Source organism: Pelobates fuscus, chromosome 1 (genome assembly GCF_036172605.1).
Source record: "Pelobates fuscus isolate aPelFus1 chromosome 1, aPelFus1.pri, whole genome shotgun sequence".
NCBI classification, from domain to species: domain Eukaryota; kingdom Metazoa; phylum Chordata; class Amphibia; order Anura; family Pelobatidae; genus Pelobates; species Pelobates fuscus.
This window is the reverse complement of record NC_086317.1, coordinates 127251519-127265651: the sequence shown is the minus strand read 5'-3', so window position 1 is coordinate 127265651 and position 14133 is coordinate 127251519. Positions and strand designations below refer to the sequence as shown.

Genomic DNA, 14133 nt, shown 5'->3' with positions numbered 1-14133 from the left:
CACCACGGTGTACTCACTGTAATAATACTATTGTTTTATAGGTATTGCTAGTAACATACAGGGAGGATCTGCAGGACCCAATTAAGAAAAATATCTGCCAACCTTTCCTCACTCTAATATTATTGAGAAGGACAATAAATGTAATACCTTTTAATAAATTGTACATCTTCTTCTTTTCTTAAAAGGAACCACCAGGCACCATAAAAACTTCATTGTTTTTTTTCTCTTTCTTATTTTAGGGGATAAACAATTCATGAACGACACAAGATCCCCTGTTAACAATATTGGAACCCCCACCTGTTGTCCATGGGTGGGGACTGGGGTGACACCTGGTAGTTCCCCCCTGGTTTATTGGTTTGAGCTCTCACCTACTGACCATTGGTGCTAGCCAGGGGAGATACTAAGACCCCACCGTCATTTAAATTATTGCTCCCACCCATTGGCCATGTGTGGACGTACAGTGGGGCACTATCTCCCCTCGAGTTATCTTATTTATTTACTAGCCACAAAGTGGAGGCACAGTAAGGTGGACAGATCACTTTCTTTAAACTGAAGCCCACACCCGCTGCCTACGGGTAGGAGCATGTGTGTTTGTATGTTACTAGGGATTGGGCAGCAATAGTTACCCAGTCACTATTTTTTATTACAGCAAACATGCACTTGCTGTTGAGCAGACATGCTTCCACTCACGGTGTGCTGAGTGGGAGATAGTATTGCTTTGTGGCAACACAAAATGCAATACCCTGTTCATTTTTAAACAATATTAATGAAAAACAAAATTTACATTCATTTTGGCATTTGTCAAACACGAATGCATGTGCTTACTGCTTTCTAACCATTGTGCCTGTTGCTTATGCTGACTTCATACTTAGACGCAGGTTATTAAGGTAAATAATTCATGACATTGGCATATTCCTTTGGTTTTTACTATGTAAGTTTGGAATCCAGACCAGATTCCCTTTGGGGTTAAGCATCCCGCCCAGCCCCATGGCTTCAGAGGCCCTTTTTGAGGTTACCACATGTATATATTTAAAGAGCTTTTGGATAGTAATGTCACTCAATTTCTAATTTTCATTGAGCAGATATATAATTGGTGAGTATTGTGAGTTTATACATAAAAGCACTATCACTTTAATTGTTTAGTTTTGAAACTGCATTTTTTAAATTGCATTTATTACATTAATTTTGTATTTTTTTATATATTCACAATGCTCTTACAAACAGATTTAAGTACACCGCAGCATTTTTAGCACTAGCTCTATTTGATTTGTCTCCCACTTTGGAATTAGTGTAGGACGTACTGATATTGTAGAACTGTAGTGGTGGGCTTAACACAATATGGTCATATGGTGAAACTCAATCCTCATATTTGTTGATGAGATCTGTGATTGTAAGTAGCCGTATAGAATTTAGAAAAATTAAAGGGACACTATAGTCACCCAGACCACTTCAGCTCAATGAAGTGGTCTGGGTGCCAGGTCCCTCAGGTTTAAACCCTTCACATGTAAACATAGCAGTTTCAGAGAAACTGCTATGTTTACATTTGGGGTTAAGCCAGCCTCTAGTGGCTGTCTTCCGGACAGCAACTAGAGGCGCATCTGCGACACTGGAGGCATATTTCGCCTCCATCGTGCAGAGGGTCCATAGGAAAGCATTGAGAAATGCTTTCCTATGGGCACTTTGAATGCGTGCGCGGCATTTGCCGCGCATGCGCATTCGGCTCAAGTGACGTCGGACAGGGAGCTGAAGTCGGACGGGGAGGAGAGGTCACCAGCACCGGGCTCCCTTGGTAAGTTTTAACCCCTTCAGCACCACGGAAGGGGGACCCTGAGGGTGGGGGCACCCTCAGGGCACTATAGTGTCAGGAAAACCACTTTGTTTTCCTGACACTATAGTGATCCTTTAATGATCTGAGTGCGCTGTTCCTTAATTTATGTTATGTATAAGTTTTGGTCACTACGGCAGCACCATTCCTGCAAGATGCATGTTCCGGGTGTGCCCCAATTTCCTTTTGTAAATACTTCATGAAAAACAGTGAAAAACTACAGAGGATCAAGTGATTAACTGATTAACCATGGATGTCCTCCTTGTGTATGGAATCCCTGTTGTTCACCCACCACTGGACTTTTAGATCAATAGTGGGCGAGGTCTCCAGGAATTCCTAATAAGAGAAACATGTATCCAAACAATTGCACAACTTATAGCACAATATTGCAGCTATTTCTGGAAACCGTTGCCTCGCCTAACGTTGCATGGTAGACTAAAAACTTCTAACACTTTCAGGGTTTTTCACTAAAATGAAAATAGTCAGGAAATTAAAGTGTATGTCAAATCTAAGACCACAATGCCCAAACTTTATCCAGCTATACTTTATACCAGTTTGGCTGTTTATGCCTAACATTTGAAATTCACTTTAGTACTCTCTATGATTGAGAGTCTGCAAACCCAAAGCTGCAAGAGTATCGAAACTTTTGGCTGACATTTGGTAACACCACCATACCAAATTACCAAATGTCAGCAGTTAGAGCAACCAACTTTCATTACTTAAGGCTAGGCCTGAGTAGTAAATGCACGCACCAAGGCATTTGGGGGGAAATTTATAAAGGCAAACAACAAGTGCTATTCTGGAGCATAGTGCTAAGTAAAGAGCATGACAATCATGCGTATTAAAGTGTTTTGTTTTGAATAGGTCCATTGGTTTCTATGGTTATTGCCCCACTTTCAATATGTTAGACCATGTTTCAGAAAAGAACATGTTTATACATAACCCTCAATATTTCCCAACATCTAGCAGCTTGCAGACAAATAGCACATATTTGCCATACATTTTCTCATTCAATATTTCTCATCTATCTATCTATCTATCTATCTATCTATCTATCTATCTATCTATCTATCGTGCTATCTATCTATCTATCTATCTATCGTGCTATCTATCTATCTATCGTGCTATCTATCTATCTATTGTGCTATCTATCTATCTATCTATCTATCGTGCTATCTATCTATCTATCTATCTATCTATCGTGCTATCTATCTATCTATCTATCGTGCTATCTATCTATCTATCGTGCTATCTATCTATCTATCTATCGTGCTATCTATCTATCTATCGTGCTATCTATCTATCGTGCTATCTATCTATCTATCGTGCTATCTATCTATCGTGCTATCTATCTATCTATCGTGCTATCTATCTATCTATCGTGCTATCTATCTATCTATTTATCTATCTATCTATCTATCTATCTATCTATTTATCTATCTATCGTGCTATCTATCTATCTATCTATCGTGCTATCTATCTATCTATCGTGCTATCTATCTATCTATCTATCTATCTATCGTGCTATCTATCTATCTATCGTGCTATCTATCTATCTATCGTGCTATCTATCTATCTATCTATTTATCTATCTATCTATCTATCTAGTGCATAAACAGGACAGAACAATTAGCAAGTCTATTATCACGGTTATTCAATAAAGTGAGAAATGCCAGGAACTGAAAGAGAATTCAAAGTGAATTTCAAAAATTTGGCCAAAATAGCCGAATTAAGAGATATTGTCAAAGTCAATTCTGTGTTTAGTTTGGCTATTTTAGCTTTAAGTTTGAAATTCACTTTTAATGCCCAGCAACAATCTCTATATAACTGTTTGCAAGATCTGTTTATATTTTGCTGCTTTTTTTCAAGCAATATATTGATTTGTGTTTACTCAGAAAAATAGTAAGCGTAAAAAACACCTGAGGGAGCATTGATGGATGGTAGTTGTTCATGCATGGCTTTTATGACAGTGCAGGCAGGAAATGATTGGTTGAATTAGAGCAGGCACAGTTAGAGAGGCTCTGTCTATGAAGCTGATGACTAATGCTTCAAGGCACTGGTCGGTTTTGCATATTTAAATAGCTTCATGATACAGCATTTGTGAGAATACTCTCCATAACCATACATTCAGTCTTTATAGGTAAATTAGTATGACTTGGATTTGCAGTATCTCCCTTTAATAATATGATAATTACCCATGTTAATATTTAACATTGGTAATCCTATATAAAGCTATTGGAATCTCCAGCAAATGCTACAGTTTTTAACTTAAAGGAACACTAAAGTCACCTAAACAACTTTAGGTTAATGAAGCAGTTTTAGTGTATAGATCATGCCTCTCATGTTTCAATGCTCAATTCACTGCCATTTAGGAGTTAAATCACTTTGTTTCTGTTTATGCAGCCCTTGCCACACCTCCCCTGGCTCTGATTGACACAGCCTGAATGAAGAAAAATTGGTTTCACTTTCAATCAGATGTAATTTACCTTAAACAATTTTATCTCTTGCTCTGTAAATTTAAAGGACCATTATAGGCACCCAGACCACTTCAGCTTAATAAAGTGGTCTGGGTGCCAGGTCCATCTAGGGTTAACCCTGCCTGCTCTAAACATAGCAGTTTCAGAGAAACTGCTATGATAACATTTGGGTTAACCCAGCCTCTAGTGGCTGTCTCATTGACAGCTGCTAGAGGAGCTTCCGCGCTTCCCACTGTAATTTTCAGAGTGAGAAGACGCCAGCGTCCATAGGAAAGCATTGAGATTGCTTTCCTATGGACTGACTGAATGCACGCGTGGCATTCGGCGGATGACGTCAGAAGAAGGAGAGTCCCCAGCGCCGAGGGAGCCCGCCGCTGAAGAAAGGTAAGTGATTAACCCCTTCCTCCCCCTTCAGCCCAGCGGGAGGGGGACCCTGAGGGGGGGGGGGGGGGCTATTAACACTGTAGTGCCAGGAAAATGAGTTTGGTTTCCTGGAACTATAGTGGTCTTTAACTTTAATCACATACAGGAGACTCTTGCAGGCTCTAGCAAGCTATTAGTATAGCAGGGGATAAGAAAATCTAAATTAAATAGAACTTGCAATAAAGGAAGGATAAACATTAGATGGCTCTTTACAGGAAGTGTTTAGGAAGGCTGTGCAAGTCACATGCAGGGAGTTAATAAACAAAGTAATTTGAATCCTAAATGGCAGATAATTGAGCATTGAGACTGCAGGGGCATGTTATATACACCAAAACTGTTTCATTAAGCTAAAGTTGTTTTGGTGACTATAGTGTCTCTTTAACAATTGCTTGATTTTACATTGTAAACATTCCATTTCTGCTAAAGGCTGTATTTTTTTGTTTATTTTTACAAAGATAATTGAAATTTTATTTATTAAACACAGTATACTTATATGATTTCTGAGGTTTATAAGTATGGAAGTATTTTAATTATTACATTTTCTTGTTACTGAGTCCTGTTTTAAAGGTAAGTGCTAAGGTAAAGTAGGAACCCTTTTATCATATGTTCTTTTTTCTGAAGGCTAATTAAATTGTTACTCTAAGCACCATTATAATTGGCAATAAGATGGCACAGAGAGTACCCTGCACCGTATATGCATTTGAAAGCAGACACATTTTTGAGTATCAGATAAATCCTAATCTCGCACCTCAGGAGAGAACTTGAGCCACCACACATGTGTGCACTCATGGTCAATGGATTAATAATCAGTTGTCATATCCTGAATCACAAAACTGTGAACTGGGCAACTATCCACTTACGAAGAAGTTCTGTTAATTCTATGTGATGAGTAGAATTGTAGCTGAGAGATTAAATGCTTATCCAAGAAGCCTCTACTGGACAGGAATTTATGGGATAACAAAAAAAAAAATCAAAATAAGGAATTTGGATTGGTTGAACCCCTTCTTCGTCTGCCTGTGTCTTCTCTCTTTGAAGTACTTGCAGAAGCAACAGGAACTCTAAAGTTGAGTATTCTTTTTCTTTTATTATTAAACTTTATTTTTTTGTATTTTTTTACAATGCATGATCTATTTAAGACAGATATGTTAGGTCTATATGTCTATTAATAGTAAACTAGCCTACATTGGTTCACATTTAACTTTAAGACAGATTACATTTTGACCAAATAACTAATTAAATCATAGTCGCCAAACTCGAAAAAATTTTCAATTGGAGAATTTTTACATTTTGAGTATTTTGCCCATAGGTTGAAATTCAATTTGAGTTACTGACAATTCAAGAATTTAGTCAATGACCCTACCTGTGTTGACTTAAATAGTATAAAAGAATAGTAGCTTTCTCTGGTTCTACATTTAAATGCAAAGAAAGTTTGAACTGGTGCATTGTGGGATTTATTCATAATCAGTAAATGTTGTGTAAACATGACTGACAAAGATAACGAAAAATGTATATTTTTACTACATTTATTTTAGAAGATAAAACACGGTCATCAGTCTGTGTAAACTCTGGGCTATTTGAAATGTATTCACTAAACAACTGATTATAGTGAATTGACTACTTAATTCCAAAATGTAGGCCAAAATAAATGGGCTGTTAAACATAAACAAACAATAAAAATGTCCAAACTGGAAAACTTTTTTTTTTTGCAAATCTGCCATTTCTTCAGCTCCCCTCAGCCCACTCTTTAGTGAGTAAACCCCTCTAGTGGATATGTCAGTGGTTTATACATTTTTGTGATGTCTCAACCTTGTGTCCAGCTTTATCTTTTGTCTATATATTATGTCTGAGAATGAACTGTTCAAAACATTGAGTCTCAAATTGTTATTTTAAGTATTACTAAACTAACAATGCATTAATACTTAGCAGGAGGCTAAACCATACAACCCAATACAATATATATATATATATATATATATATATATATATATATATATATATATATATATATATATATAACACACTCTATTTAATTAAATAACTAGCTGTGGTAAACTGAGGGCCAATATGCAATATGGTGACCAAAATATTCAATTTGGATGTACAATATGATGAATTTGACATATTTTACAGCTTTGCTTTGCCTTTATGGTCTAAATGTTTCAAGTCAGTTAAGGCAACATACCCTCCTTACCTTAATTACAAAGTAACAACATATAATTTTAACAATCACACAATTGCTAAAACATATCAATTGGAGCATACAATTTTTACAAATATCAACAAAAACTGTAATCTGAGTGGTGTGAGACAAATGGACAATGCAGAATGAGCTAACAGGTGGTTGGAATATGTAGTTTACCTTGAGAATAAGATCTGTGTGATGCTGGTCCAGCATGTTTGCTCTCCTAGAAGATGTGATGATAACTCTGCCGTACCGTCCAGGTGTTTGAAGATCTGAATACAGACGATGTTTGGAACGATTCACTGGGAACAGACTATCCACAAGATTCCTTTCTATCTTTGCCAGGCTGTGTTTAGGGGCCAGCAAATACTCGATATTTTCCTCAACCTTGTACCTGCTAAAACTGGCCCCTAGCAAGATAGAGATCAGCACTGGGGCTGACACAAAAAATACTGGATGGCTGGCAATAAAAAATCCTAGCCTCGAAAAGCACGTTCTCAGCCCCCTATGCAGAACCTTCCGCAACATCCTAGTGCAGAGGGAGCTTAGGTGGGGGAGAGTCACAGACTGAGATCCAAGGCTCTCCCAGAGCCTGGCCAGGACCATCAGGGATCACAAACATAAGGAGACCCTCCCATATCAGAATAGATTCATTGTAACTGCATATCTCTCTCTTACTGGGGGCACTAAGACAGGACACTACTTTGCTAGATGAGTTTGTAATGAGGACAACCCAACTAGAAGAACTCACTCCGGTTCCACTAGTGTATAACAAATTCTGTGCAAAGTGGAGCAGACTAGATTAAAAAAAAATAATAATACAATGAGTTAAGATTAGTCTTCTTCCAGTAAATAGTCTACCTTGGGTGTTTGAGTTTATAAGGGAATCCTGCCCTTTTTAACTTAAAATAGAACATTGTCCAAACCTGCAGAAAAATAAAGTCTTTTACTTAACCATGTTCTCTGTGGAGGTGATAAAAAGAAAAAGGAGTTGGGATCTGTCATTGAAAAGTATCAAAATCCACTTTAAGTGAGTCCCATTCTGCACCTTTAGTGGTAGGAGGTAGAATTTCAATAGGATGAGAATTTCCAGATAACAAAAAAGATAAGGTCCAAAAAAAAAAAAAAGGAAAATCGTGACGTAATTTGATGAGTATGGGTTTTTAACAGCTGCAGAAATCCTCTCCCTTCGCCCCTTTTTAAATCCCTAATTCTCTTTGATGAGGTCTGAGCCACAGCCTTGAAGACACAAGTCTCATTGTTGCAGTAGAATGATCATCGCATAGATACAGTTTTGTGTATTTCATTGGTCTCAGGCGATTATTTAGCCTGTCAACACATTACTTCAGAAGACTGTTAAAATGACAGCATCCAGGAAGGACATGGTAAACCCCTCAAACCCCTCTTAATCCCTCTCTGCATGCAGCTGCAATTCTCACAAAAATCTGGCTCTTCATAGATTCTACTGGTACATCCAGATGCAGTTAAAAAGACCTGAAACAGAAAAATAACAATAAAAAAAAATGAAATGCAGAGGTGAAATAAATAAACATTCAAGTCATTAATACAGTGGAATAACTGATACCCCAGACCCCTCAATCTCTCCATCTCATTCATTAAGCAATGCCAATCACACTCCAAACTGAACTTGAAAACTTACACATTGACACAGTGATAATTGATTAGCAAGACATAACGACACTAACGCCCAAATGACCAACAATACAACACCCCCACCCCACCCCTAAACTAAAAGGTGTATATACCCCATCATACATCACGAAGATGTCTTCTATTGCAGCATGATCTATACTGTACACATTCCTCTTGCCAAGCCCCCCACCCCCATGCCCAACCACTCCTCCCTGAATCAACTGCCACAGGGGCTGTACCTCCTTCCAGAGAGGAATAAATACAAGAGGGATATATCACCACCAAATACTTTTGAGAACTGGCTATCGTTTCTTTGTTTCCAATGGCTGGGGCTCTTTCGCTCTTGTTGATTCACGATGGTTCTAAATGGAATGTCAAGATAAATTGTATCTTTGCAGCTTTTTAATTCATGGGAAATAACAAACTAACGCAAACGGACGTGCCAGCAGTGCTTACATCACGTTAGTGGTCTGGCTGGTGAATATGTCTCATTAGATTGATTCTGATAGCTGTGGTGCGAGAGACCTGCAATGAGGGAGATCTCTCCCCATCTCCGAGCAATTATTATGAAATAATAAGGGGAAGGTCTTGTCTGGTATTTTACATGGAATTACATTCATAATAACACACTAGAAGCATACTAAGCATGTTTATAAAATACATGTGCATCTCTTGTAGAATGGTGTTAAGTATTTATTTTAGATGTTTATTTTAGATGTTTGAACTGCATTCATTACATGGCTTGTTAGACGACCCCCGCCCCCCGCTCATCCAGCTGCAGTATCATGATTTTTATTTTTATTTTTTACCCATTTCTGAATGTTCTTTTTAACTATATCGTTTTATGTCTTGCAAAGCAATCAGCTCCCCCCAATGCTCTGCCCTCAATCTGCTGCAAACCAGTGAGATTAGCAACAGGCTTTTTGTGGCAGATCTGAAACTGTGGTCTGCATAATGTGCATGGCGGGGGTTAAACCATCATTTTCAGTAATTTGATTGTATGAAGCATTATGGGTAGGCGAATTTACCAGTCTTCGCTGGACATAGCAGCAAACAGCAGGCAGGCACACTGCACTGTTCCAGCAGAAGCAAATCACATATAACGTCAGTGTTAAATCAGCCCCCTGATGTGATCTTTACATGTACAGGAGCGTTGCATACTTGCTGCGAAAGGTGTAGGTAACGTGAGCTTGTGTCAAGCAACATATTACAGTTCTAACTAATTATATATATTAAAAATCTCTATGTTACTCTCTACTATCAACAGGCAGCAACAGGGATGGTGCAATCCCACTCATTCATGCAGCACGAACTAGTAGAGAAATGGCATAAAAGACTGCTACAGTGACAACAGACTTCTCTGCATTACAGATCAACAGGTTATAGACAACAGCATTTCTGTAGTATATGGTACCATTCATTGATGTGTCTGTATTTTTCATTTTGTATTTGTATATACATTTTTGGTTCTTGCATTTCTCTGAAGTATTTAAGAATCAAGCTTAGCTTTTGTTGTAACCACTTTTATAGAAAATACATCACTCACCCCCTCCTTGGATGCTTTGCGGTGCTCCCTCTTTAAGCCTTCCACGTGTAGTAGTCTGTCTGTCTGGATATATTGATGGGTGTGAGGCTAGAGCTCAGAGAACTGAGCATTCCATGTTAGCTCGTGTCTGTGCGATTTCAGCAGTCAGCACCTTGGACAGCTCCACTGAATTCATTCAGTTTGATCAGCTGCTGGTCAGTGTCTGACACATCTTCAAACCTTATCTCGCCTTGAAATCTCTCTCCATCATTCTCTACAAGACAGAACAGGAATCCCACCCAGTATTAAATAAAATCAAAGAATGTAACCTATAGCAGCGCACATATCATTTGCTTTAGTGCTATAACTAAAGAGTGTACACCAATGCTACGTGTTGCCTTTTGTAATATTCAAAATGCCATGCATTTCAGCAGCATTCAACTGAAAAAAAGGGCTTAATACATCATGCATTGAGAAGAAGAAATAGTGCCATCTGCTTGTGGATACTTGCTACTTTCTGTAAAATTGTTAATATGTCATTCTTCAACAGCAATTGCTCATTTTCATTCCTAGTTTGTGGCAAATGCACCATAATTTGTTCCTGCATAAACTGTGAAACAGGCTGACCTATTAGTGAATGTTTCTTCATATTTTTTTAGAACTGTGTATGTAGTGTTGTGTTCTCATTATTGCAGGTCATTTTATTAGTAAAAGAGATTTAGAGAATGAATCAGCATAAACTGTAAAACAGGCTGAGCTAATTGTGAAATATTTTTTTAGAAATAGCCATATAGTGGTGTGATCGCAGTATAACACTGTTTTATTAGTAAGGGGTTAGTAATGAATACATCAGCTGACACTTCGAAATTATAACAACCCAGATCGCCATCAAGAGAATCTGTCTGTTGCTCTTCTATGAGAGAGAGAGAGAGAGAGAGAGAGAGAGAGAGAGAGAGAGAGAGAGAGAGAGAGAGAGAGAGAGAGAGAGAGAGAGAGAGAGAGAGAGAGAGAGAGAGAGAGAGAGAGAGAGAGAGAGAGAGAGAGAGAGAGAGAGACGTGTGCATATGTATGTATGTATGTATAGGTTTCAAATAAGTTGTGGTGAGACCAAACACAATAAAACTCCCCATAATTTTATGCAAATTAAAACTTTACTGTTATACATCACTTACATATATAAAATCGGGCCTTGAAATAGACCACCTTGAACATGGTCAGGGTTTCTGTGTAAAAAGGCATGGCTACGTTTGCACCAAAAAAGTTCAGATTTTTTTGTTTGCACCAATATTTTCATTCAACTGTGCCACAGAAATGTTAATAGAAACCAGTGATTTCTAAAATGTCAACTACTTTGTTTGGGAATGTAGTGTTCCACAATGCCTGCAAAACATGAAATCAAAGTTCAGCATGTGACTATATTGCCAGACAAGTGTATATGAAGTTTTCTGTGTAAAGTCACACAACCGTATTTTAAAAATGAAATAAATTACTGTCAGCTTGTAATGGGGCTGGCTAGTATAAATGTATTTCTGTTATTTGTTGATGAGCTTCCCTTTGTTGGCTACCCCTGCTCTTAATACAGGAATGACAGGATTTGGAATCTCCTCAATAAATGCCCTGCAGGGGTGGGTATAAAGACTGTGAATTGGAGGAGAAGACGGGATCCTTGTTACTCTGTCCTCGTCTCTCTATTATTTGCAGGGACTTGCTGCCAACATGAGGAGGTAGAGAAGTGATCAGCTCCCTTTCTCTAGAGGCCAGCAAATGCATCAAATTGCCAAGCTGTTGTGAAGAGTTAAAGAGAGCTCAGCCTCCCAGATCACTGTGAACACAAGAAATTCCAACAGTGCTTAGCACTCTTCATCAAAGCTGCTAATCTCTCTCTTTATCTATAACAATTTACATCAGTCTGACAGCTAGTGTCAACAGGGACTTCTAGAGTGCACAATATGAATGTTTCTTCTCTTCCTCCAATCATCTAAACAAACATAAGGAACTAATATTTATGTCTCTGTGATACCATTTTTTTTTGAAAATGTATCCTATCGTCATCATAATAACATAATATAGCCAACCATAATTGTCCCTTCAATGTCATGGTTTATGATGTCTTTAGAACTCAGAATGGCAATATATTCCTAAAAAGACATGGTCTACCGTTATGCATGAATAAACCACAAAGAAACGGTACCATGTAATAATAATCATTTCATTTTTTTTTTTTAAAATAGGAAGGATACACTTAGCTTCTACTCTCTTCAAGAATGTCCTGATTAAAAAAGGGACTAAAAAGAACAATTGCAAGCTAAACATTAATCAGCATGTACAGTATATGGGAATTCAGTACTAATTTCTGAAATAAAAATAGGGTTGATAACAGCATTGGACATGATAAAAAAGAAGAGAAGAATAAACCCAATTTAAAACATTTTTTTCGAGAAAATGCAGAGTAACACAATGAGACATTTCCAGTTTCTATAACTTTTTAGTAAGTTGCAATTAGGTAGTCCAAATGTATTGCGTCATTACATTTAATATTAACAAAGATAGTATATAATATTATGGGGATTTTCCAGATCCCCACTGAGGCCGTATGTACTGCCAAAGCTATTCTGGCCAATTGTTTATTTTCTGCTGTCACTCAGGCATCAAGCAGATGGTAGTGAAGAAACAGACAGAGATCTAATTCAGTCAGTTTATCTAATGTTTGAGAACCAAGATGATCCTCAGTTTGCCAACAGTAAAACAGTCTATTGCACTTCTCCAATGAGTGACACTTTTATAACACGAAACTTCAAGTATGCATGTTATTCTTTTTTTTAAACCTTTAATGTCACCTGAAAATATTTTGTAATATAATAATCCTTTCATCGAGTTTTCCAAGGAAATATATTTTTCTTAAAGGAAGTATATGTGAAATAAAATGATGAAAAACTCATCCCTCTAGTATAGGACAGGATCCTGCACCTTGGGTCAAATAGTGTTTGAAAACCGACAGTCAGTCTTTTTGGTCTTCCCTGCTACACTCCCTGCACAGTGCAGTGACATCATCAGACTGAGTGTCATATTCAAGCACTGTCTGACCGAAGGTGCATGTATATGACTGAAGGATCCTGTGATTATTATTTTTTTTTTTTACTTATACTTCATTTAAAAACAAAATCTATTTTCCTATTTCCCCAGCTTGTTGAATGTGTTATTCTATTAATAAATAGTTTTGAGGTGACAGTTGTACATTAGGATCAATGATGTCTATTTTGCCATAATGGTCTTTTTAACCCCTTAAGGACACATGACATGTGTGACATGTCATGCTTCCCTTTTATTTCAGAGGTTTGTTTGGTCCTTAAGGGGTTAAAGAGATAATTCAAAAATACAATGTTCTGCTCATTATGTGGCATCAGCTCTGTGCTGTAGGCATTTGCAGATGCTAAATAAGCATGTTAATTAGTGCTGGCATTATGCTTCCAAGGACCATAAACTGATGAGTGCAAAGAATATTATAGAGCTTTAAGGAGTTACAACTATTATTTTTATTTTTTTATTTTATTTTTTTATTAAATTATTTTCTTTATATGACATTATACATATAACACACATTTCAATTCATTTTAATAAGATTATGTCTATATAATAAAACTCATACCAATCAGACATATATACACAAATTTACACAACAACATATATCGCATTAAAAACGGTTTGGATCGACGGGTTCCAATGGCTATTATCGTTTAATCTATCTAAGTAGTGTCAATTTCTTGTACAGGGGACTCCAATGATGATAATTTATTACTCAGATACTTAATCTCTACATTGTTTTGTTCATTAACATTTGAATATTCATTGACTATCAGTTCCATTCGTAATTGAAACACTAATTGGTTTATTATGTTTTGGTTTTCCAGTATCTGGGACTGTTTTAGTTTTGAAGTTTCTGACTATTAGAATTTTAAAGGCTAAAAAAAAATGTTTAACCCCTTAAGGACACATGACATGTGTGACACGTCATGATTCCCTTTTATTCCAGAAGCTTGGTCCTTAAGGG

At 37.3% G+C, this 14133-nt stretch overlaps 1 protein-coding gene across 1 annotated transcript in view; it reads right to left on the bottom strand.

Annotated features, from left to right (window-relative positions):
• PTCHD1 (patched domain containing 1) overlaps positions 1-8008 on the bottom strand; it is a 277207-nt gene extending 269199 nt beyond the window's left edge. Inside the window, exon 1 of the mRNA XM_063450284.1 lies at positions 7085-8008. Coding sequence (XP_063306354.1) covers positions 7085-7513 — 429 coding nt within the window. The 5' untranslated portion in view covers positions 7514-8008. The remainder of the gene's footprint in view (positions 1-7084) is intronic.
• Positions 8009-14133: the final 6125 nt, after the last annotated feature.